Genomic DNA, 26,539 nt, shown 5'->3' on the forward strand with positions numbered 1-26,539 from the left:
CTAAAGCGCATCTCCCTCAGCGCAGGGGGGGGCCCCCCCCCCCCCGTGATGAGCGGACCCCATTGTGCCCCCCCCGCTATGGGGGTGATGGGGGGGGACCCCCCCCCCGGATCGCCCCATTGGTCTCCTCCGACGGCGAGCACGGGAGGGCTTGCGGCAGGACACAGCACGGCGGAGCTCCCGGAGCATCTCATTGCATAGGGAGATCTGGGGGGGGCACAGTGGTTATATAGGCACCTATAGGGACCTATAGGGCACCTATAGATGTCTATGGGGCAGCCCTGGCTCTATGGTGTCTATGGGGAGAGTTGGGTACACGTAGAGTTTATGGGGAGCATCTCCAGCATCCCCAATGGGGCATCCATCAGAGCGCTTGGGTACCACCTCCCATGCAGTTCTATGGGGGCACACGGGGGATATGGGCACCTATAGAGACCCCCATTATACCCATTGCCCCCATTACCCCCATTACCCCCATTCCCCCCATTACCCCCATCACCCCCATTGTCCCCATTACCCCCACTGCCCCCATTACCCCCATTGCCCCCATCACCCCCATTGCCCCCATTACCCCCATCACCCCAATTGCCCCCATTGCCCCATTACCCCCATTACCCCCACTGCCCCCATTGCCCCCATTACCCCATTACCCCATTACCCCCATTACCCCCATTACCCCCATTGCCCCATTACCCCCATCACCCCATCACCCCCATTACCCCCATTGCCCCCATCATCCCCATCACTCCCATCACCCCCATTGCCCCCATTACCCCCATTGTCCCCATTACCCCAATTGCCCCCATTGACCCCATTGTCCCCATTGTCCCATTGACCCCATTACCTCCTCGCTCTCGGCCGAGCGCCGCGTTGACCACACGAACTCCACCACGGCCACAAAGATGGCGACGATGAGGCCACAAACCAGCACCACGAAGATGCCCCCGATGTTCTCCATGCCCAACCCTGCATGAGGAGGAGACCCCATATGTCCAATGGGCTCCATTGGGTGTCATTGGGTTCCATTGGGTTCCATTGGGTGTCATTGGGTGCCATTGGGCTCCCTTGGGTGCCATTGGGTGCCATTGGGCTCCATTGGGCTCCATTGGGCTCCATTGGGTGCCATTGGGTGCCATTGGGTTCCATTGGGTGCCATTGGGCGTCATTGGGCTCCATTGAACTCCATTGGGCTCTATAGGGCTCCATTGGGCTCCATTGGGTGCTGTTGGGCTCCTTTGGGCACCACTGGGTTCCACTGGGTGCCATTGGTTTCCATTTGGCACCATTAGGCTCTAGAGGGCTCCATTGGGTTCCATTGGGCCCCACTGGGCTCATTGGGCTCCCTTGGGCTCTATTGGGTTCCACTGGTCTCCATTGGGCTCTACTGGAGGCCACTGGGTTCCACTGGGAACCATTGGGCTCCACTGGAGGCCATTGGGCTCTATTGGGCTCCATTGGGTGCCATTGGATTCCCTTGGGCTCCATTGGGTTCCATTGATCTCCATTGATCTGCATGTCCCCCCACCCCATAACCCCTCAATGTGTGGGGTCACCTTTCGCCCTATGATCCTCCTCCTTGGGACAGTGTCCCCCTTCCCACCACTTCCTCTTGAGGATCTCCAAGCGGTTGTTCTCCTGCAGCTGCAGTATGGCCAATGTGATCTCATCGCGGAACGGGGACCCTATGGGAGAGCACCCATGGGTGTCAATGGGTCCCTATGTTGGAGGTGGAGCCCTGACCCCATTCCCCATCACCCCATACCCAATGGCATGCCGATGCCATAGCCCTTGGTGTCCAGCAGCCCCCCGATCTGGGTCAGGTTGCAGTTATGGCGCCGGTGGTACTCGTTCATGGTGGACTCCAATAGGAAGGCGTACTTGGAGTTGAGGACACGAGCGATGCCTTCCTCCGTGCTCTTGACGAAGACGCTGGGCTGCTTGGACTGCATGTAGTTCCACATGCGCTGGTAGGTCTGGTACCTCGAGTTCTGGGGGGGAACAGGGGGATGTGGTGGGTATGGGGTGGGTATGGGGTGGGTTGGGGTGAATGGGATGGGATGGGTTGGGTTGGGTTGGATGGGTTGGGTTGGGCTGCTTGGACTGCATGTAGTTCCACATGCGCTGGTAGGTCTGGTACCTCGAGTTCTGGGGGGGAATGGGATGGGTTGGGTTGGATGGGTTGGGTTGGGGTGAATGGGTTGGGTTGGGTTGGATTGATCTAAGTTGGGTTGGATGGGTTGGATGGGTTGGGTTGGATGGGTTGGGTTGGATGGGTTGGGTTGGATGGGTTGGGTTGGATGGGTTGGGTTGGGTTGGATGGGTTGGGTTGGGTTGGATGGGTTGGGTTGGATGGGTTGGATGGGTTGGATGGGTTGGGTTGGATGGGTTGGATGGGTTGGATGGGTTGGGTTGGATGGGTTGGATGGGTTGGGTTGGATGGGTTGGATGGGTTGGGTTGGATGGGTTGGGTTGGGTTGGATGGGTTGGGTTGGGTTGGATGGGTTGGGTTGGATGGGTTGGATGGGTTGGGTTGGATGGGTTGGGTTGGATGGGTTGGGTTGGATGGGTTGGGTTGGATGGGTTGGGTTGGATGGGTTGGGATGGGTTGGATGGGTTGGGTTGGGATGGGTTGGGTTGGGTTGGATGGGTTGGGTTGTGTTGGGATGGGTTGGGTTGGATGGGTTGGGTTGGGTTGGGATGGGTTGGGTTGGATGGGTTGGATGGGTTGGATGGGTTGGGTTGGGCTGCTTGGACTGCATGTAGTTCCACATGCGCTGGTAGGTCTGGTACCTCGAGTTCTGCATGGAATGGGTTGGATGGGTTAGGTTGGGTTGGATGGGTTGGGATGGGTTGGGTTGGATGGGTTGGGTTGGATGGGTTGGGTTGGATGGGTTGGGTTGGATGGGTTGGGTTGGATGGGTTGGATGGGTTGGGTTGGGTTGGATGGGTTGGGTTGGATGGGTTGGGTTGGATGGGTTGGATGGGTTGGGTTGGGTTGGATGGGTTGGGTTGGATGGGTTGGGTTGGATTGGGTTGGGATGGATGGGTTGGGTTGGATGGGTTGGGTTGGGTTGGGATGGGTTGGGTTGGATGGGTTGGGTTGGATGGGTTGGGTTGGATGGGTTGGGTTGGATGGGTTGGGTTGGGTTAGGTTGGGTTGGATGGGTTGGGTTGGTTGGGTTGGGATGGGTTGGGTTGGATGGGTTGGGTTGGATGGGGTGGGTTGGGTTGGATGGGTTGGGTTGGGTTAGGTTGGGTTGGATGGGTTGGGTTGGTTGGGTTGGGATGGGTTGGGTTGGATGGGTTGGGTTGGATGGGGTGGGTTGGGTTGGATGGGTTGGGTTGGATGGGTTGGGTTGGATGGGTTGGGTTGGATGGGTTGGATGGGTTGGATTGGGATGGGTTGGGTTGGATGGGTTGGGTTGGGTTGGATGGGTTGGGTTGGGTTGGATGGGTTGGGTTGGGCTGCTTGGACTGCATGTAGTTCCACATGCGCTGGTAGGTCTGGTACCTCGAGTTCTGGGGGGGAATGGGTTGGGTTGGGTTGGATGGGTTGGGTTGGATGGGTTGGATGGGTTGGATGGGTTGGGTTGGGTTGGATGGGTTGGGTTGGATGGGTTGGGTTGGGTTGGATGGGTTGGGTTGGATGGGTTAGGTTAGGTTGGGTTGGATGGGTTGGGTTGGGCTGCTTGGACTGCATGTAGTTCCACATGCGCTGGTAGGTCTGGTACCTCGAGTTCTGGGGGGGAATGGGATGGGTTGGGTTAGGTTGGGTTGGGTTGGGTTGGATGGGTTGGGTTGGATGGGTTGGGTTGGGTTGGATGGGTTGGGTTGGATGGGTTGGGTTGGATGGGTTGGGTTGGATGGGTTGGGTTGGGTTGGATGGGTTGGGTTGGATGGGTTGGGTTGGGCTGCTTGGACTGCATGTAGTTCCACATGCGCTGGTAGGTCTGGTACCGGGAGTTCTGCATGGAATGGGATGGGTTGGGTTGGATGGGTTGGGTTGGATGGGTTGGGTTGGATGGGTTGGGATGGGTTGGGTTGGATGGGTTGGGTTGGATGGGTTGGGTTGGATGGGTTGGGTTGGATGGGTTGGGTTGGGTTGGATGGGTTGGGTTAGGTTGGGTTGGATGGGTTGGGTTGGGTTGGATGGGTTGGGTTGGGATGGGTTGGATGGGTTGGGTTGGATGGGTTGGGTTGGATGGGTTGGGTTGGATGGGTTGGGTTGGGTTGGATGGGTTGGGTTGGATGGGTTGGGTTGGGTTGGGTTAGGTTGGGTTGGGTTGGATGGGTTGGGTTGGATGGGTTGGGTTGGGTTGGATGGGTTGGGTTGGGTTGGATGGGTTGGGTTGGGCTGCTTGGACTGCATGTAGTTCCACATGCGCTGGTAGGTCTGGTACCTTGAGTTCTGCATGGAATGGGATGGGTTGGGTTGGGTTGGATGGGTTGGGTTGGGTTGGTTGGGTTGGGTTAGGTTGGGTTGGGTTGGATGGGTTGGGTTGGGTTGGATTGGGTTGGGATGGGTTGGGTTGGGTGGGTTGGGTTGGATGGGTTGGATGGGTTGGGTTGGGTTGGATGGGTTGGGTTGGATGGGATGAGCTGGGTTGACCCATGTTGGGTTGGGTTGACCCAGGTTGGATTGGGATGAGTTGGATTGACCCATGTTGGGTTGTGTTGGGTTGGGTTGACCCATGTTGTGTTGGGACAGGTTGTGCCCCCCCCCCCCCACCGCGCTCCCCCCCCACCTGGAAGAAGGTCATGGTGGATCCGGCATGGATGGTGCCATACTCGATGTTGGTCTGATCCGCCAGCTCGTCGGCAGACTCGACCGGCGCCTCCATGCGCTGCACCGTGAGGAAGGCCGCCAGGTTGGCGGTGTAGGACGAGATGATGATGAGGGTGAATGCCCACCTGTACCAACACCGCCATGGGGGGTGTGGGGTGACGGCCGCGTCCACCCCCCCCCCAGCCCCACACTTGGGGGTCGCTATGGGGCCTCACCAGACGCCGCTGACGCAGCGCGTGGACAGCGCGCGGGGCAGCACCTCCGAGCCCTGCTGCATGAAGCCCCCAACTGGGAACCAGAGGCTGTTGCCCAGTGTGTACTGGTTCTCCAGGAGGTTCCGGCGCTCCCGGAGGCACGGGTGGGGGTTGTACCACTCGTAGGGGCTGAGCCTGCAATGGGGTGATGGGGGGCGGGGGGGACAGACCCCGTTATTGATCCCAATGGGAGGGACGTGAACCCATCATTGGCCCCATAGGGAGAGATTTGAACCCCATTATTGACCCCATAGGGAGAGACATGGACCCCAGCATTGACCCCAATGGGTGCTCAAGGAGCTCCAATTGGGGTTCTATTATGGGATGGCCCTATTGGGGTGCTATTATGGGATGTCCCTATTGGGTGCTATAATGGGGTGTCCTTATTGGGGCTCATTATGGGATGTCCCTATTGGGTGCTATTACGGGATGTCTATATTGGGGTTCTATTATGGGGTGTCCCTGTTGGGGTTCGATTATGGAATGTTGCTATTGGGTGCTATTATGGGATGTATCTATTGGGGTGCTATTATGGGATGTCCCTATGGGGGTACATTATAGAATGTCGCTATTAGGGTGCTATTATGGGATGCCCCATGGGGGTTCATTATGGGATGTCCCTACTGGGTGCTATTATGGGACATCCCTATTGGGGTTCATTATGGGATGTCCCTATTGGGGTTCATTATGGGTTGCCCCTATTGGGGTGCTATTATGGGATGCCCCTATGGGGTTCATTATGGGATGCCCCTATTGGGGTGCTATTATGGGATGTCCCCATGGGGTTGCCTCACCTGGCAGCCAGGAAGAGGACGCAGCTCACAGCCAGGTACGCCAGGAGCATGAAGAACCACACGGCCGGAGAGAAGGGGTCTAGGAAGGAGAAATACCCCGGCTTGCGGCCCTGCGGGGACACGGCGTGAGACCCCATGGGGTGGCCCTGTACCCACAGCACCCCATACAGCATGGGTGTACCCATACCCTGTACCCATAACACCCCATACAGGATGGGGGTACCCATACCCATAACACCCCATACAGGATGGGTGTCCCCATACCCACAGCACCCCATACAGGATGGGTGTCCCCATACCCACAGCACCCCATACAGGATGGGTGTCCCCATACCCATAACACCCCATACAGGATGGGTGTCCCCATACCCTGTACCCATAACACCCCATACAGGATGGGTGTCCCCATACCCCATACCCATAACACCTCATACAGGATGGGTGTCCCCATACCCACAGCACCCCATACAGGATGGGTGTCCCTATACCCCGTACCCACAACACCCCATACAGGATGGGTGTACCCATACCCACAGCACCCCATACAGGATGGGTGTCCCCATACCCATAACACCCCATACAGGATGGGTGTCCCATACCCATAACACCCCATACAGGATGGGTGTCCCCATACCCATAACACCCCATACAGGATGGGTGTCCCATACCCATAACACCCCATACAGGATGGGTGTCCCATACCCATAACACCCCATACAGGATGGGTGTCCCCATATCCTGTACCCATAACACCCCATACAGGATGGGTGTCACCATACCCATAACACCCCATACAGGATGGGTGTCCCCATACCCATAACACCCCATACAGGATGGGTGTCCCCATACCCATAACACCCCATACAGGATGGGTGTCCCATACCCATAACACCCCATACAGGATGGGTGTCCCATACCCATAACACCCCATACAGGATGGGTGTCCCCATACCCTGTACCCATAACACCCCATACAGGATGGGTGTCCCCATACCCATAACACCCCATACAGGATGGGTGTCCCCATACCCTGTACCCATAACACCCCATACAGGATGGGTGTCCCCATACCCACAGCACCCCATACAGGATGGGTGTCCCCATACCCACAACACCCCATAGGGGATGGGTGTCCCCATACCCTGTACCCATAACACCCCATAGAGGATGGGGGTACCCATACCCTGTACCCATAACACCCCATAGAGGATGGGTATCCATGTACCCTGTACCCATAACACCCCATACAGGATGGGTGTCCCCATACCCATAACACCCCATACAGGATGGGTGTCCCATACCCATAACACCCCATACAGGATGGGTGTCCCATACCCATAACACCCCATACAGGATGGGTGTCCCATACCCATAACACCCCATACAGGATGGGTGTCCCATACCCATAACACCCCATACAGGATGGGTGTCCCCATACCCTGTACCCATAACACCCCATACAGGATGGGTGTCCCCATACCCATAACACCCCATACAGGATGGGTGTCCCCATACCCTGTACCCATAACACCCCATACAGGATGGGTGTCCCCATACCCACAGCACCCCATACAGGATGGGTGTCCCCATACCCACAACACCCCATAGGGGATGGGTGTCCCCATACCCTGTACCCATAACACCCCATAGAGGATGGGGGTACCCATACCCTGTACCCATAACACCCCATAGAGGATGGGTATCCATGTACCCTGTACCCATAACACCCCATACAGGATGGGTGTCCCCATACCCATAACACCCCATACAGGATGGGTGTCCCCATACCCATAACACCCCATACAGGATGGGTGTACCTGTACCTCATACCCACAACACCCCATACAGCATGGGTGTCCCCATACCCATAACACCCCATACAGCATGGGTGTCCCCATACCCTGAACCCACAACACCCCATACAGGATGGGTGTCCCCATACCCACAACACCCCATACAGCATGGGTGTCACCATGACAACCCCATACCATGGCTGTCACATGACAACCCCGTACCATGGCTGTCACATGACAACCCCATACCATGGCTGTCACATGACAACCCCATACCATAGGTGTCACATGACAACCCCGTACCACGGCTGTCACATGACAACCCCTTACCATGTGCACGCGGTACAGGATGCTGATGCCCAGTGTCATGAATGGCTTGGAGAAGTCAATGACCTTCTCGCGCTCGGCAGTGATGGTGAAGGCGGCGACGGCGAGGTCAGCTTTCTATGGGGGCAAAGGGACACCAAAACCACTTTAAATGACCCAAAAACCCTTTAAATGGCCCCAAACCCCTATTAAATGGCCACAAACACCTCAAAACTGTTTAAGATACCCAAAACCCCTTTAGATGCCCCCAAAACCCCTTAGAATGCCCCAAAACCCTTTTTACATGGTCCAAGGCACCCCAAAACCCCTTTAGATGCCCCACAAAGCCCTATTAAATGACCCAAAACCATTTAAGATGCCCCCAAACCCCCTATTAAATGGCCCAAGACACCCCAAAACCCCTTAGGATGCCCTCAAACCCCCATTAGATGCCCTCAAACCCCATCAGTTGCCCCCAACCTCCCTTTAGATGCCCTCAAACCCTATAAGATGCCCTCAAACCCCCTTTAGATGCCCTCAAACCCCATAAGATGCCCTCAACCCCCCTTTAGATGCCCTCAAACCCCATTAGATGCCCTCAAACCCCATTAGATGCCCTCAAACCCCCTTTAGATGCCCTCAAACCCCCTTTAGATGCCCTCAAACCCCATTAGATGCCCTCAAACCCCTTTAGATGCCCTCAAACCCCCTTTAGATGCCCTCAAACCCCATTAGATGCCCTCACCCCCTTCAGACACCCCCATACCCTATTGATGAGCTCTCCCACCATCCCGGTCCAGGACCCGTTGGGCTCGGGCGCCCCATAGAGCCCATCCTCCACCAGTTTGATGCCCTCAAACCCCTTTAGATGCCCTCAAACCCCATTAGATGCCCTCAAACCCCATTAGATGCCCTCAAACCCCCTTTAGATGCCCTCAAACCCCATTAGATGCCCTCAAACCCCTTTAGATGCCCTCAAACCCCATTAGATGCCCTCAAACCCCCTTTAGATGCCCTCAAACCCCCTTCAGACACCCCCATACCCTATTGATGAGCTCTCCCACCATCCCGGTCCAGGACCCATTGGGCTCGGGCGCCCCATAGAGCCCATCCTCCACCAGTTTGATGCCCTCAACCCCCTTTAGATGCCCTCAAAACCCCCTTTAGATGCCCTCAAACCCCCTTTAGAAGCCCTCAAGCCCATTTAGATGCCCTCAAACCCCCATTAGATGCCCTCAAACCCCCTTTAGATGCCCTCAAACTCCCTTTAGATGCCCTCAAACCCCATTAGATGCCCTCAACCCCCATTAGATGCCCTCAAACCCCTTTAGATGCCCTCAAACCCCTTTAGATGCCCTCAAACCCCTTTAGATGCCCTCAAACCCCATTAGATGCCCTCAAACCCCCTTTAGATGCCCTCAAACCCCCTTTAGATGCCCTCAAACCCCCTTTAGATGCCCTCAACCCCCTTTAGATGCCCTCAAACCCCATTAGATGCCCTCACCCCCTTCAGACACCCCCATACCCTATTGATGAGCTCTCCCACCATCCCGGTCCAGGACCCGTTGGGCTCGGGCGCCCCATAGAGCCCATCCTCCACCAGTTTGATGCCCTCAAACCCCCTTTAGATGCCCTCAAACCCCTTTAGATGCCCTCAAACCCCTTTAGATGCCCTCAAACCCCCTTTAGATGCCCTCAAACCCCTTTAGATGCCCTCAAACCCCATTAGATGCCCTCAAACCCCTTTAGATGCCCTCAAACCCCTTTAGATGCCCTCAAACCCCTTTAGATGCCCTCAAACCCCTTTAGATGCCCTCAAACCCCTTTAGATGCCCTCAAACCCCATTAGATGCCCTCAAACCCCTTTAGATGCCCTCAAACCCCTTTAGATGCCCTCAATCCCCCTTTAGATGCCCTCAAACCCCTTTAGATGCCCTCAACCTCCCTTTAGATGCCCTCAAACCCCCTTTAGATGCCCTCAAACCCCATAAGTTCCCCTCAAACCCCATTAGTTGCCCTCACCCCCTTCAGACACCCCCATACCCTATTGATGAGCTCTCCCACCATCCCGGTCCAGGACCCGTTGGGCTCGGGCGCCCCATAGAGCCCATCCTCCACCAGTTTGATGTGGAAGCGGAACTTGAGCAGCCCCGCCAGCTCCTGCAGCATGTCCACGCAGAAGCCCTCGTAGCGCTCGGGGCCTCCCGCGCCCCCCACGCGCATCACGTAGGGGTTCTCCTATGGGGCAGGGTATGGGGTGGGAGATGGAGCCATGGGGGAGGTAATAGGGAGGTGATGGGGAGGACAATGGGGGAGCAATGGGGGAGCACAATGGAGAACCCAATGGAGAACCCAATGGAGGATCCCAATGGAGATATCCCATAATACCACAGTGGAGGATCCTAATGGAGAACCCAATGGAGATCCCAATGGAGAACCCAATGGAGAACCCAATGGAGAACCCAATGGAGAACCCAATGGAGATCCCAATGGAGAACCCAATGGAGAACCCAATGGAGAACCCAATGGAGGAGCCCAATGGAGAACCCAATGGAGGAGCCCAATGGAGGATCCCAATGGAGAACCCAATGGAGGATCCCTATGGAGAACCCAATGGAGAACCCAATGGAGAACCCAATGGAGAACCCAATGGAGAAGCCCAATGGAGGATCCCAATGGATGATCCCAATGGATGATCCCAATGGAGAACCCAATGGAGAACCCAGTGGAGAACCCAATGGAGAACCCAATGGAGATCCCAATGGAGGAGCCCAATGGTGGATCCCAATGGAGGATCCCAATGGAGAACCCAATGGAGGATCCCAATGGAGAACCCAATGGAGAACCCAATGGAGATAACCCATAAGACCGCAATGGAGAGCACAAAGGGGAACCCAATGGAGATCCCAATGGAGAACCCAAGATGGAACCCAATGGAGTTATTCCATGAGATCCCAATGGAGAACCCAAGGATGATCCCAATGGAGACACCCCATAAGATCCCAATGGAGAACCCAATGGAGACCCCAAGAGGACACCAATGGAGACCCCAATGAGACCCCAATGAACAACCCAACCCAAACCCCACAGAGAACCCAACCAAAGACCCCTGATACCTGCCCCCCCTCACCCCTCCTGCCCCATAGAGCCCCATGGGGAGCAGAGGCCACCCCATAGACCCTATGGGGAGCAGAGGCAGCCCCATAGACCCCATAGACCCCTATGGGGCCACTCACCAGTATGGTGGTGATGATGAGGGTCTTGTTGGCCAAGCTATCGGATGCATTGATGGCCAATGTGGTGGCGTTCATAGCCAAGGTCCTATTGGAGTACCACACACCCACCTGTGGGGGGGGGGGACGGGACCATGGGGCAGCCATGGGGCGGATGTGGGGCAGCCGTGGGGCAGGTGTGGGGCAGGACTCACCTCGCGGTGCCCATCGCGCCCCTTCTCCAGCACATGGAGGGTGTAGTTGGTCCTCTGGCCCTTGCTGTTGAACTCCACACGTCCAGTTAACCCATCGTACTCCACCTGGGGGGGACAGAGGTTGTGGGGCACAACCAGAGCTGCCCCACACGTGTGGGGACCGACAGCGCAAAGGGTTTGGGGAGCCCATTGATCCCCATTGAGCCCCATTGACACCCATTGATCCCCATTGAGCACCATTGACACCCATTGACCCCCATTGACCCCCATTGATCCCCATTGATCCCATTGACCCCCATTGATCCCCATTGAGCACCATTGAGATCTATTGACACCCATTGAGCCCATAGTGCCCCACAGCGCCACACTGAGCCCCATTGACACCCATTGATCCCCACTGATCCCCACATCGCCCCATAGCGCTCACCATGCACAGGTAGTTCATTGATCCCCATTGATCCCCATTGATCCCCATTGATCCCCACACCGCCCCATAGTGCCCCCCACCGCTCACCATGTGCAGGTAGTTAATTGATCCCCATAGCTCCCCATTGAACCCCACTGACACCCATTGATCCCCATTGATCCCATTGACCCCACTGACCCCCATTGATCCCCATTGATCCCATTGATCCCATTGATCCCATTGACCCCCATTGATCCCATTGACGCCCATTGATCCCCATTGATCCTATTGATCCCATTGATCCCCATTGACCCAATAGCCCCCCCCCCCCTCACCATCCTCAGGTAGTTCATTGATCCCCATTGACACCCATTGATCCCCATTGATCCCCACTGATCCCCATTGATCCCCATTCATCCCCATTGACCCCCATTGATCCCATTGACCCCATTGCCCCCATAGCCCCCATAGCCCCCATAGCCCCCATAGCCCCCATAGCCCCATTGACCCCATTGATCCCCATTGATCCCATTGACCCCCATTGACCCCATCCCCCCCTCACCATCCTCAGGTAGTTCATCAGGCTGGTGCCCGGTGCCCAGATCCCAGGTGTGGTACAACCCAGGGCGCGACCTCCGACCTCCTGGCTGCGGTTGAGGGCGCGGACGGCACCGACCACCACGTGCACCGCGTCGAACAGCAGCGCCGCCGACAGCTGCGTATTATGGGATGGATATGGGTATTATGGGATGGATATGGGGTTATATGGGGTATTATGGGATGGGTATGGGGTTATATGGGGGGTTATGGGGTTATATGGGGTTATATGGGGTATTATGGGATGGATAGGGGGTTATATGGGGGGGATATGGGGTTATATGGGGTATTATGGGATGGATATGGGGGTTATATGGGGGGTTATGGGGTTATATGGGGTTATATGGGGTATTATGGGATGGATAGGGGGTTATGGGATGGATATGGGGTTATATGGGGGGTTATGGGATGGATATGGGGTTATATGGGGTTATATGGGGGGTTATGGGGTTATATGGGCGCGGACGGCACCGACCACCACGTGCACCGCGTCGAACAGCAGCGCCGCGGAGAGCTGGGTATTATGGGATGGATATGGGTATTATGGGATGGATATGGGTATTATGGGATGGATAGGGGTATTATGGGATGGATATGGGGTTATATGGGGTTATATGGGGGGTTATGGGGTTATATGGGGGGATATGGGATGGATATGGGGGTTATGGGGTTATGGGGGGTTATGGGATGGATATGGGGTTATATGGGGGGTTATGGGGTTATGGGGGGTTATGGGATGGATATGGGGGGATATGGGGTTATGGGGGGTTATGGGGTGGATATGGGTATTATGGGATGGATAGGGGGTTATATGGGGTATTATGGGATGGATAGGGGGTTATATGGGGTATTATGGGATGGATAGGGGGTCATATGGGGTTATATGGGGGGTTATGGGGTTATATGGGGTTATATGGGGGGTTATGGGGTTATATGGGGGGATATGGGATGGATAGGGGGTTATATGGGGGGTTATGGGGTTATATGGGCGCAGACGGCACCGACCACCACGTGCACCGCGTCGAACAGCAGCGCCGCCGACAGCTGGGTATTATGGGATGGATAGGGGTATTATGGGATGGATATGGGGTTATATGGGGTTATATGGGGGGTTATGGGGTTATATGGGCGCGGACGGCACCGACCACCACGTGCACCGCGTCGAACAGCAGGGCAGCGGACAGCTGGGTATTATGGGATGGATAGGGGGGGTTATGGGGTATTATGGGATGGATATGGGGTTATATGGGATGGATATGGGGTTATATGGGGGGATATGGGGTGGATATGGGGGGTTATGGGGTTATATGGGCGCGGACGGCACCGACCACCACGTGCACCGCGTCAAACAGCAGGGCCGCGGAGAGCTGGGTATTATGGGATGGATATGGGTATTATGGGATGGATAGGGGTATTATGGGATGGATATGGGGTTATATGGGGGGGTATGGGATGGATAGGGGGTTATATGGGGGTTATGGGGGGGATAGGGGTTATATGGGGGGTTATGGGGTTATATGGGGGGTTATGGGGTTATATGGGCGCGGACGGCACCGACCACCACGTGCACCGCGTCGAACAGCAGCGCCGCCGACAGCTGGGTATTATGGGATGGATAGGGGGTCATATGGGGGGGTATGGGGTGGATAGGGGGTTATATGGGGGGTTATGGGGTTATATGGGGGGTTATGGGGTGGATATGGGGGTTATATGGGGGGTTATGGGGTTATATGGGGGGTTATGGGGTGGATAGGGGGTTATATGGGGTTATATGGGGGGTTATGGGGTTATATGGGGGGTTATGGGATGGATATGGGGGTTATATGGGGGGTTATGGGGTTATATGGGCGCGGACGGCACCGACCACCACGTGCACCGCGTCAAACAGCAGCGCCGCCGACAGCTGCGTATTATGGGATGGATAGGGGGTTATATGGGGGGTATTATGGGATGGATATGGGGTTATATGGGGTATTATGGGATGGATAGGGGGTTATGGGGGGTATTATGGGATGGATATGGGGTTATATGGGGTATTATGGGATGGATAGGGGGTCATATGGGGTATTATGGGGGGATATGGGGTTATATGGGGGGGGTATGGGGGGATATGAGGGGATATGGGGGATATGGGGGGTTATGGGTATTATGGGATGGATATGGGGTGTTATGGGGTTATGGGGTTATGGGGTGGATATGGGGTGTTATGGGGTGGATATGGGGTTATATGGGGGGGATATGGGGGTTATGGGGTGGACATGGGGTCATATGGGGTGGATATGGGGGGATATGGGGTATTATGGGATGGATAGGGGGTTATATGGGGGGATATGGGATGGATAGGGGGTTATATGGGGGGGATATGGGATGGATATGGGGCTATGGGGTGGATATGGGGTGGATATGGGGTTATGGGGTGGATATGGAGTAGTATGGGATGGATATGGCGTTATGGGGTGGATATGGGGGGATATGGGGTGGATATGGGGTGAATATGGGGTGGATATGGGGTGTTATGGGGTGGATATGGGGGGATATGGGGTGGATATGGGGTGGATATGGGGGGTTATGGGGGGGATATGGGGTGTTATGGGATTGAGAGAGTATTATGAGATGGATGGGGGTATTATGGGATGCATAGGGGGTATGATGGGATGGATACAGGGTATTACGGGATGGATGGGGGCTATTATAGGATGGATAGGGGTATTATGGGATGGAGAGGGGGTAATATGGGATGAATGGGGGATAGGGGGGATTGGGGGTATATGGTGTATAGGGGGTATAGGAGGGATATGGGGTATGTGGAGTATAGGGGGTATAGGGGGTATATGGTATATGGGCTATGGCTTCTTCCTGTCCCCCATCACCTTCTATGCCCCCCATTGACTTCAATGCCCCCCATTGAATCCCCCCCTCCCCCCCCCCCTCCCCCCCTCCCCCCCCCCTCACCGTGGGCCCCGGGTAGGGGCTGTGTCCGCAGCTCTCTCGCCACGACAGGTTGAGGCTGAGCTCGAACTCGGGGTAGAAGTGATGGCTGAGATTGAACATGGAGAACCCCAAGACCGAGCGCGGAGCCGCCGACCCCAACCGCAGCACTGGGAAGTCCTGGGGACACCGACAGGGGGCGCTATGGGGCGCTATGGGGTGGTTATGGGGCGCTATGGGGTGGTTATGGGGCGCTATGGGGTGGTTATGGGGTGCTATGGGGCGCTATGGGGTGGTTATGGGGTGGTTATGGGGTGGTTATGGGGTGGGTATGGGGCGCTATGGGGTGGTTATGGGGCGCTATGGGGTGCTTATAGGGGTTGTATTGGATGCTATGGGTTTCCATGGTGTGGTTATGGGGCTCTACAGAGTGGCTATGGGGCACTATAGGCTGGTTCTATGGGGTGGTTATAGGGATTAAAGGGGCTTTTATGGGGTTATTATAGGGGGTTAACGGGTGGTTCTATGCTTTCTATGGGGTGGTTATAGGGGGTTAAGTTGGGATACTATAGGGTGGCTATGGGGTTCTATGGGGCTCTATGGGTCTCTATGAGGTCTCTATGGGTCTCTATGGGGCTCTATGAGGTCTCTATGGGTCTCTATGGGGCTCTATGGGTCTCTGTGGGGTCTCTATGGGTCTCTATGGGGCTCTATGGGGCTCTATGGGGCTCTATGGGGCTCTATGGGGTGGTCACTCACCATGGTAGTCAAGATGTACTTGTAGAAGGCCGAGGTCATGCCCAGCTCAGAGGCCTGGAGGGGGGACAGAGTGGGGCTGACCCATAGCGGTTCTGCCCCATGGCGCCAGAGCCTCCCCATAGCCCCCAGTGCCGTGGTCCCCATCCCATTGTTCCCATCCATCCCATTTCACCCATCTACTCCATTACCCCCTTCATTCCCATTACCCCATTACCCCCATTACCCCATTACCCCCATCACCCCCATCACCCCCATCACCCCCATTACCCCCATTACCCCATTACCCCCATTGCCCCATTACCCCCATTACCCCATTACCCCCATTGCCCCCATCACCCCCATTACCCCATTACCCCCATCACCCCCATTACCCCCATCACCCCCATTACCCCCATCACCCCCATTACCCCCATTACCCCATTACCCCCATTGCCCCATTACCCCCATTACCCCATTACCCCCATTACCCCATTACCCCCATTACCCCCATTACCCCCATTGTCCCCATTACCCCATTACCCCATTACCCCATCCCCCCCACCTTGGTGAGCACGCTCAGTGCCACATGAGTGCTGCTGTCAATGATGATGGTTCCCACTCGGTCACCCCCATTACCCCATTACCCCCATTGCCCCATTACCCCCATTACCCCATTACCCCCATTACCCCCATTACCCCATTACCCCCATTACCCCATTACCCCCATTACCCCCATTACCCCCATTACCCCCATCACCCCATCACCCCCATCATTCCCATCCCCCACCTTGGTGAGCACGCTCAGCGCCACCCCAGCACTGCCATCGATGATGATGGTTCCCACTCGGTCATCCCCATTACCCCCATTACCCCATTACCCCCATTACCCCCATTACCCCCATTACCCCATTACCCCCATTACCCCATTACCCCCATTACCCCCATTACCCCCATTACCCCATTACCCCCATTACCCCATTACCCCCATTACCCCATCGTTCCCATCCCCCACCTTGGTGAGCACGCTCAGTGCCACGCTGGCGCTGCCATCGATGATGATGGTTCCCACTCGGTCATCCCCATTACCCCCATTACCCCATTACCCCCATTACCCCCATTACCCCATTACCCCATTACCCCCATTACCCCATTACCCCCATTACCCCATTACCCCCATTACCCCATTACCCCATTACCCCCATTACCCCATTACCCCCATTACCCCCATTACCCCCATTACCCCCATCACCCCCATCACCCCCATGACCCCCCCACCTTGGTGAGCACGCTCAGTGCCACCCCAGCACTGCCGTCAATGATGATGGTTCCCACTCGGTCATCCCGGATCTCCTTGAGCACAGGAGTCGGATCCGTCTCCTCCTCCAGGATCCGAACTGAGAGAGACTCCCGCGAGATGGGGAACGCGCCAAGGAGGACCTCCAGGCGCAGCAGGCCTGGAGACAGCCACACATACCATAGAGACACCATAGAGACACCATAGAGACCATAGAGACACATAGAGACCATAGAGACACATAGAGACCATAGAGACACATAGAGACACATAGAGACACATAGAGACCCATAGAGACCATAGAGACACATAGAGACCATAGAGACACATAGAGACCATAGAGACACATAGAGACCATAGAGACCATAGAGACACATAGAGACACATAGAGACACATAGAGACCATAGAGACACATAGAGACACATAGAGACCATAGAGACCATAGAGACACATAGAGACACATAGAGACACATAGAGACCATAGAGACCATAGAGACACATAGAGACACATAGAGACACATAGAGACCATAGAGACCATAGAGACCATAGAGACACATAGAGACACATAGAGACCACAGAGACACATAGAGACACATAGGGACAGATAGAGACACATAGGGACCCATAGAGACCCATAGACAGCCACAGGATCCACATATTCCCATATACAGCCCCTATAGCCCCCATATCCCATCCCCATCTCCTTCCCATTGCATCCTCATCCCATCCCATCCCATCCCCATCCCATCCCATCCCATCCCCATCCCATCCCATCCCATCCCATCCCCATCCCATCCCCATCCCATCCCCATCCCCATCCCATCCCCATCCCATCCCATCCCATCCCATCCCATCCCATCCCATCCCATCCCATCCCCATCCCATCCCATCCCCATCCCATCCCATTCCCATCCCCATCCCCATCCCCATCCCATCCCCATCCCATCCCATCCCCATCCCCATCCCCATCCCATCCCATCTCATCCCATCCCCATCCCATCCCATCCCATTCCCATCCCATCCCATCCCATCCCCATCCCCATCCCCATCCCCATCCCCATCCCATCCCATCCCCATCCCATCCCATCCCCATCCCATTCCCATCCCCATCCCATCCCATCCCCATCCCATCCCATCCCATCCCATTCCCATTCCCATCCCCATCCCATCCCTACACTCAGCCTTGGCACACAGCAGGGATGCTGAGCGGGTTGGGAACCGGTGCAGGATGTGACCCAGGGCCAAGCTCACGTCCTCATTGCTGGGGTAGAGGCTCACGGCGGCGAAGCGAAGGTACTGCAGGCGAGGGGTCTCCTCCGGACCCACCTTGATGTGTGGGATCTGAGCGATTTTGGGTCATTTTGGGCCATTTTAAGGCATTTTGGGTCATTTTGGGCTGTTTTAGGTCATTCTGGGTCAGTTTAGGATCAGTTTGGTGTCATTTTGGGTCAGTTTTGAGCTGTTTTGGGTCAGGTACTGCAGGCGAGGGGTCTCCTCCGGACCCACCTTGATGTGTGGGATCTAAGGGATTTTGGGTCATTTTGGGGCATTTTGGGTCATTTTGGGCTGTTTTAGGTCATTCTGGGTCAATTTAGGATCAGTTTGGTGTAATTTGGGGGCTGTTTGGTGTCATTTTGGGTCAGTTTTGAGCTGTTTTGGGTCAGGTACTGCAAGCAGGGGTCCCCTGGGGACCCACCTTGATGTGCGGCATCTGCGCCACACGAGGGCGACAGAGAGGCGGCTTTGGGTCAGTTTTGAGCTCTTTTGGCTCATTTTGGGCCATTTTGGGTCATTTTGGGCTGTTTTAGGTCATTCTGGGTCAATTTAGGATCAGTTTGATGTCATTTTGGGGCTGTTTGGTGTCATTTTGGGTCAGTTTTGAGCTGTTTTGGGTCAGGTACTGCAGGCGAGGGGTCTCCTCCGGACCCACCTTGATGTGCGGGATCTGAGCGATTTTGGGTCATTTTGGGGCATTTTGGGCCATTTTGGGTCAGTTTTGAGTCAATTTTGAGTCCCTTTGGGTCAGTTTTGGGTTATTTTGTCTGTTTTGGGTCATTTTGAGGCTATTTTGGGTCAGTTTTGAGCTGTTTTAGGTCAGGTACTGCAAGCAGAGGTCCACCTTGATGTGCGGCATCTGCGCCACACGAGGGCGACAGAGAGGCGGCTTTGGGTCAAGTTTGAGCTCTTTTGGGGCATTTTGGGGCATTTTGGGCTGGTTTTTGTCATTCTGGGTCAGTTTAGGATCAGTTTGGTGTCATTTTGGGGCTGTTTGGGGTCATTTTGGGTCAGTTTTGAGCTGTTTTAGGTCAGGTAATGCGGGTGAGGTGTCCCCTGCGCACCCACCTTGATGTGCGGCACCTGCGCCACACGAGGGCGACAGAGAGGCGGCTTTGGGTCAGTTTTGAGCTCTTTTGGGGCATTTTGGGTCATTTTGGGCTGGTTTTTGTCATTCTGGGTCAGTTTAGGATCAGTTTGGTGTCATTTTGGGGCTATTTTGGGTCAGTTTTGAGCTGTTTTGGGTCAGTTTTGAGCTGTTTTGGGTCAGGTACTGCAGGCGGGGGGTCTCCTCCGGACCCACCTTGATGTGTGGGATCTGAGGGGTTTTGGGTCATTTTGGGGCATTTTAGGTCAGTTTTGAGTCGATTTTCAGTCCCTTTGGGTCAGTTTTGGGTTATTTTGCCTGTTTTGGGTCATTTTGGGGCTATTTTGGGTCAGTTTTGAGCTGTTTTAGGTCAGGTACTGCAAGCAGGGATCTCCTCCGCACCCACCTTGATGTGCGCGATCTGCGCCACACGAGGGCGACAGAGAGGCGGCTTTGGGTCAGTTTTGAGCTCTTTTGGGTCATTTTGAGGCATTTTGGGGCATTTTGGGCTGTTTTAGGTCATTCTGGGTCAGTTTAGGATCAGTTTGGTGTCATTTTGGAGCTGTTTGGTGTCATTTTGGGTCAGTTTTGAGCTGTTTTGGGTCAGGTACTGCAGGCGAGGGGTCTCCTCCGGACCCACCTTGATGTGTGGGATCTGAGCGATTTTGGGTCATTTTGGGCCATTTTAGGTCAGTTTTGAGTCAATTTTGAGTCCCTCTGGGTCTGTTTTGGCTTATTTGGTCTGTTTTGGGTCATTTTGAGGCTATTTTGGGTCAGTTTTGAGCTGTTTTAGGTCAGGTAATGCGGGTGAGGGGTCCCCTGCAGACCCACCTTGATGTGTGGGATCTGCGCCACACGAGGGCGACAGAGAGGCGGCTTTGGGTCAAGTCTGAGCTCTTTTGGGTCATTCTGGGTCAGTTTTCGCCTGTTTTAGATCTGGTTTGGGTCATTTTGGGTCCATTTGGGGCCATTTCAGGTCATTTTGGGTCATTTTGGGTCACTTTTCGTCTGTTTTAAGTCTGCTTTGGGTCCTTTTGGGGCCTTTCTGGGTCATTTTTTGCCTGTTTTAGGTCCGTTTTGGGTCATTTTGGGTCAATATAGGTCCGGTTTGGGTCATTTTGGGTCAATTTTCGCCTGTTTTAAGTCAGTTTTTGGTCATTTTGGGTCAGTTTTGGGTGAATTTGGGTCAGTTTTGGGTGATTTGGGGTCAGTTTTGGTTCATTTTGGGTGCTTTTGGGCCCGTTTTGGGTCTCACCTCCTTCTCCCCACAGATGTGGCTGACGGTGGCAGCAGCTGTGGGGCTGTCAGCAGGTCCCAGCACAGACACGACTCCCTTGGGCAGGATCTGGCACACTGGGAACAGCAGAGGAAGGAATCAGCACTGACCCCATTATCCCAGTTCCCATTCCCAGTATCCCAGTTCCCATTCCCAGTATTCCCAGTCCCCATTCCCAGTATTCCCAGTTCCCATTCCCATTATCCCAGTTCCCATTCCCATTATCCCAGTTCCCATTCCCTGTATTCCCAGTTCCCATTCCCAGTATTCCCAGTTCCCATTCCCAGTATCCCAGTTCCCATTCCCAGTATTCCCAATCCCCATTCCCATTATCCCAGTTCCCATTCCCAGTATCCCAGTTCCCATTCCCAGTATTCCCAGTTCCAATTCCCATTATCCCAGTTCCCATTCCCAGTATTCCCAGTTCCCATTCCCATTATCCCAGTCCCCATTCCCTGTATTCCCAGTCCCCTTTCCCATTATCCCAGTCCCCATTCCCATTATCCCAGTTCCCATTCCCAGTATTCCCAGTTCCCATTCCCATTATCCCAGTTCCCATTCCCAGTATTCCCAGTTCCCATTCCCATTATCCCAGTCCCCATTCCCATTATCTCAGTTCCCATTCCCAGTATTCCCAGTCCCCTTTCCCATTATTCCACTCCCCATTCCCGATATTCCCAATACCCATTCCCATTATCCCCATCCCTATTATCCTGGTCCCCATCCCCATTATCCCAACCCATTCCCATTATCCCAGTTCCCATTCCCTGTATTCCCAGTCTCCATTCCCATTATCCCACTCCCCATCCCCATTATCCTGGTCCTCAACCACATTATCCCAGCTCCCATTCCCAATATTCCCAGTCCTCATTCCCAGTACTCCCAGTATCCCTTACTGGTTCCAGTGCTCTCATAGGCGCCGTCCCCAGTATCCCCCAGTGTTCCCAGTATCCCTTACTGGTTCCAGTGCTCTCATAGGCGCCGTCCCCAGTATCCCCCAGTACTCCCAGTATCCCTTACTGGTTCCAGTGCTCTCATAGGCGCCGTCCCCAGTATCCCCCAGTACTCCCAGTATCCCTTACTGGTTCCAGTGCTCTCATAGGCGCTGTCCCCAGTATCCCCCAGTGTTCCCAGTATCCCTTACTGGTTCCAGTGCTCTCATAGGCGCTGTCCCCAGTATCCCCCAGTGTTCCCAGTATCCCTTACTGGTTCCAGTGCTCTCATAGGCGCTGTCCCCAGTATCCCCCAGTACTCCCAGTATCCCTTACTGGTTCCAGTGCTCTCATAGGCGCTGTCCCCAGTATCCCCCAGTGTTCCCAGTATCCCTTACTGGTTCCAGTGCTCTCATAGGCGCTGTCCCCAGTATCCCCCAGTGTTCCCAGTATCCCTTACTGGTTCCAGTGCTCTCATAGGCGCTGTCCCCAGTATCCCCCAGTGTTCCCAGTATCCCTTACTGGTTCCAGTGCTCTCATAGGCGCCGTCCCCAGTATCCCCCAGTACTCCCAGTATCCCTTACTGGTTCCAGTGCTCTCATAGGCGCTGTCCCCAGTATCCCCCAGTACTCCCAGTATCCCTTACTGGTTCCAGTGCTCTCATAGGCGCTGTCCCCAGTATCCCCCAGTGTTCCCAGTATCCCTTACTGGTTCCAGTGCTCTCAAAGGCGCCGTCCCCAGTATCCCAGTGTTCCCAGTATCCCTTACTGGTTCCAGTGCTCTCATAGGCGCTGTCCCCAGTATCCCCCAGTGTTCCCAGTATCCCTTACTGGTTCCAGTGCTCTCATAGGCGCTGTCCCCAGTATCCCCCAGTGTTCCCAGTATCCCTTACTGGTTCCAGTGCTCTCATAGGCGCTGTCCCCAGTATCCCCCAGTGTTCCCAGTATCCCTTACTGGTTCCAGTGCTCTCATAGGCGCTGTCCCCAGTATCCCCCAGTGTTCCCAGTATCCCTTACTGGTTCCAGTGCTCTCATAGGCGCTGTCCCCGGTATCCCCCAGTACTCCCAGTATCCCTTACTGGTTCCAGTGCTCTCATAGGCGCTGTCCCCAGTATCCCCCAGTGTTCCCAGTATCCCTTACTGGTTCCAGTGCTCTCATAGGCGCTGTCCCCAGTATCCCCCAGTGTTCCCAGTATCCCTTACTGGTTCCAGTGCTCTCATAGGCGCTGTCCCCAGTATCCCCCAGTGTTCCCAGTATCCCTTACTGGTTCCAGTGCTCTCATAGGCGCTGTCCCCAGTATCCCCCAGTGTTCCCAGTATCCCTTACTGGTTCCAGTGCTCTCATAGGCGCTGTCCCCAGTATCCCCCAGTGTTCCCAGTATCCCTTACTGGTTCCAGTGCTCTCATAGGCGCTGTCCCGCTCCAGCTCATGGATCTCCAGCTCCAGCTTGGCGGTCGCCCCCCCCCCGTTGAGTCTCTCTCGCGCCAGCGCCAGCGCCAACCGCTGCCCCCCCCCGCACACCCCCCGCTCGTCCAGGATGGCGGCTGCAGGGGGGGGGGACACACGGGATGGAACAGCCCATAGGGATCAATGGGGACACATAGGGATCAATGGGAGCAATGGGGAGCATAGGGAACAATGGGGAACCATAGGGAACCATAGGGACCAATGGGGACCATAGACCCCATAGGGACCCATAGGAACCATAGGGACACATAGGGACCCATAGAGACCAACAGGGGACCATAGGGAACCCCTTGCCCCCATTGCCCCCATTCACTCCCATTCACCCCCATTGATCCCCATTCACTCCCATTGATCCCCATTGTTCCCCCCATTCCCCCCCATTCATTCCCATTCCCCCCCTTTCCCCCATTCACCCCCATTGACCCCATTGATCCCATTCCCCCCATTGACCCCATTGATCCCCATCCAGCCCCATTCCCCCCCATTCCCTCCCATTCAATCCCATTCACTCCCATTCCACCCTCATTCCCCCCATTCCCCCATTCCCTCCCATTCCCCCCATTGATCCCCATTCACTCCCATTGATCCCCATTGTTCTCCCCCATTCCCATTGATACCCATTGATCCCCATTCACCCCCATTCCCCCCCATTGACCCCCATTGATCCCCATTCCCCCCATTCAGTCCCATTGACCCACATTCACACCATTGATCCCCATTGCCCCCCATTCACCCCCATTGCCCCCATTGATCCCCATTCACCCCCATTGATCCCATTCCCCCCCATTGAACCCCATTCACCCCCATTCACCCCCATTGATTCCCATTGATCCCCATTGACCCATTCACCCCCATTCCCCCCCCATTGATCCCATTGATCCCCCTTACCCATGCGCAGTGCCGCGGGCGCCCCCGTGTGTCCGCGGGGGGTAATGGCGGCCGCCAACAGCAGCAGCAGCAGCGGCGCCGGCATCGCCCCCGGGCCCCGCTCCGCATGGAGGAGGGGGCGGCCCCGCCGCCTGCGGAGCGATGGGGACACATGGGGACCCCATAGGGACCAATGGGACCCATAGGGACACATAGGGACCCATAGGGACACATAGGGACACATAGGGACACATAGGGACACATGGAGACCCCATAGGGACACATAGAGACCAATGGGGACCCATAGGGACACATAGGGACACATAGGGAGTAATGGGGACACATGGGGACCCATAGGGACCAATGGGGACCCATAGAGACACATAGGGACACATATGGACCCCATAGAGACCCATAGGGACCCTAGAGGGACACACAGGGACCCATAGAGACCCATAGAGACACATGGGACCCATAGAGACCCAGAGAGACCCCAGAGAGACCCCATAGGGACCCATAGAGACCCCACAGAGACCCATAGGGACACATAGGGACACATAGAGACCCCAGAGAGACCCCATAGGGACCCATAGAGACCCCACAGAGACCCATAGAGACCCCATAGACCCCATAGAGATCCATAGAGACACAGAGGGACATATAGGGAACCAATATGGTCAATGGGGGGATTAATGGGGCAATGGGGGTGTCAATGGGGGCGTCAATGGGGGTTTAATGGGGGGATCAATGGGGGACCAATGGGGGGGTCGATGGGGGGATCAATGGGGGAGTTAATGGGGCATGGGGTTCAATGGGGGAGGTCAATGGGGCATGGAGGGTCAATGGGGGTTAATGGGGGAATCAATGGGGGGTCAATGTGGCAATAGGGGTGTCAATGGGGCAATGGAAGGGTCAATGGGGGGCAATGGGGGGTCACTGGGGGATCAATGGGGAGGTTAATGGGGGGGCAATGGGGGGGTCCATGGGGCAATGGGGGTCAATGGGGGGCTCCATGGGGGGGTCAATGGGGGGGTTAATGGGGGTCAATGGGGGGGTTAATGAGGGCTCCATGGGCAGGTTAATGGGGGGGTCAATGGGTGTCAATGGGGGATCAATGGGGGTCAATGGGGGGACCAATGGGGATCAATGGAGGGGTCAATGGGGATCAATGGGGTTCAATGGGGTTCAATGGGGCTCCATGTGGGTCCCGTCCCCCCCATTGATGCCCCCTCCGCTGCCCCGTGTCCAGGCAACCGTTGCCAGGCAACGGGCTCGGCTCCCGCGGCTGCTGCCGTTGCCTGGCAACAGCGGGGCCGGGCGGGGGGGGGGGGAGCGGCTGTTCCAACACCCCCCCCACCCCCCCGGGGGGGAACCGGTAACGGGAATGGGGAGGAAAGGAATGGGGGGGGGGGATGGGGATGGGACCGGAAACGGGGAATGGGACCGGGAATGGGGAATGGGGATAGGAATGGGACCGGGAATGGGACCGGGAACCGGGAATGGGGAATGGGAATGGGGATGGGAATGGGGATGGGAATGGGGAATGGGACCGGGATGGAACAGGGATGGAGATGGGAATGGGGATGGGAATGGGAATGGGTCACAGATGGAACCGGGAATGGGACCGGGAACCGGCACCGGAAACCGGGAATGGGGATAGGAATGGAACCGGGAATGGGACCGGGAATGGGACCGGGAATGGGGCAGGGAATGGGACCGGGAATGGGGCAGGGAATGGGGCCGGCAACCGGGAATGGTTCAGGGATGGGACCAGGAATGGAACCGGGATGGGACCGGGAATGGGACCGGGAACGGTACCGGAAACCGGGAATGGGGATGGGAATGGAGCCGGGAATGGGGAATGGAACCGGGATGGAACCGGGAATGGAACCGGGAATGGGGCCGGGGATGGGACCGGGAATGGGACCGGGAATGGCTTCGGGGATGGGAAGCGAGGAGGAGCATCGGGAACGGGAATGGGTTTGGGGCCGGTACCGGGATGCGGGAGCGGAGCTGGATCCCGATGATGGATCCCGGGGCTGGATCCCGGTATCCGGTAACGGGGGGGATGGGGCCGGAACCGATATCCGGTATCCGGTAACGGGGCCGGATCCGATATCCGGTAACGGGGATGGGAACGAGGCTGGATCCCGGTACCGGATCCCATAGGATGGAGGGGGGGGGGGGGGGGGGGAAAGGCGCATCCCGTTATCCCCCCCCCCCATCCCCCGTTATCCCCCCCCCCCATTCCCCGTTATCCCCCCCCCATCTCCGTTATCCCCATCATTGGTACCCCCCATCCCCCGTTAT

The 26,539-nt window shown here is 55.9% G+C and overlaps 1 protein-coding gene across 1 annotated transcript; it reads right to left on the reverse strand.

Moving 5' to 3' along the window:
* GRIK5 (glutamate ionotropic receptor kainate type subunit 5) lies at positions 1–26,274 on the reverse strand. Its single transcript, XM_034072279.1, has 20 exons — positions 26,225–26,274; positions 24,251–24,381; positions 23,284–23,439; positions 20,943–21,040; positions 18,501–18,666; positions 17,305–17,483; positions 16,051–16,104; positions 15,316–15,471; positions 12,329–12,481; positions 11,361–11,465; positions 11,170–11,277; positions 9,977–10,171; positions 7,958–8,071; positions 5,835–5,944; positions 5,002–5,175; positions 4,746–4,911; positions 1,763–1,988; positions 1,554–1,682; positions 845–966; positions 1–207 (listed from the first exon to the last, which is right to left on the reverse strand). The coding sequence occupies exons 2-20, from the start codon at positions 24,333–24,335 to the stop codon at positions 1–3; spliced, it is 2,703 nt and encodes a 900-aa protein (XP_033928170.1). The 5' UTR covers positions 24,336–24,381; positions 26,225–26,274.
* Between the last annotated feature and the right edge of the window lie 265 nt (positions 26,275–26,539).

Source organism: Melopsittacus undulatus, chromosome 26, assembly GCF_012275295.1.
Source record: "Melopsittacus undulatus isolate bMelUnd1 chromosome 26, bMelUnd1.mat.Z, whole genome shotgun sequence".
NCBI classification, from domain to species: domain Eukaryota; kingdom Metazoa; phylum Chordata; class Aves; order Psittaciformes; family Psittaculidae; genus Melopsittacus; species Melopsittacus undulatus.

Bases quoted from the DNA above. Each gene is read 5' to 3' on its own strand.
- GRIK5 (XM_034072279.1), bottom strand. From the start codon at position 24,335: ATGCCGGCGCCGCTGCTGCTGCTGCTGTTGGCGGCCGCCATTACCCCC. The intron at 18,667-20,942 runs GTGAGACCCAAA...AAAATCGCTCAG, and splicing joins ACATCTGTGGGGAGAAGGAG to ATCCCACACATCAAGGTGGG. The intron at 17,484-18,500 runs GTAGGGATGGGA...GGCTGTCTCCAG, and splicing joins GCTGTGTGCCAAGGCTGAGT to GCCTGCTGCGCCTGGAGGTC.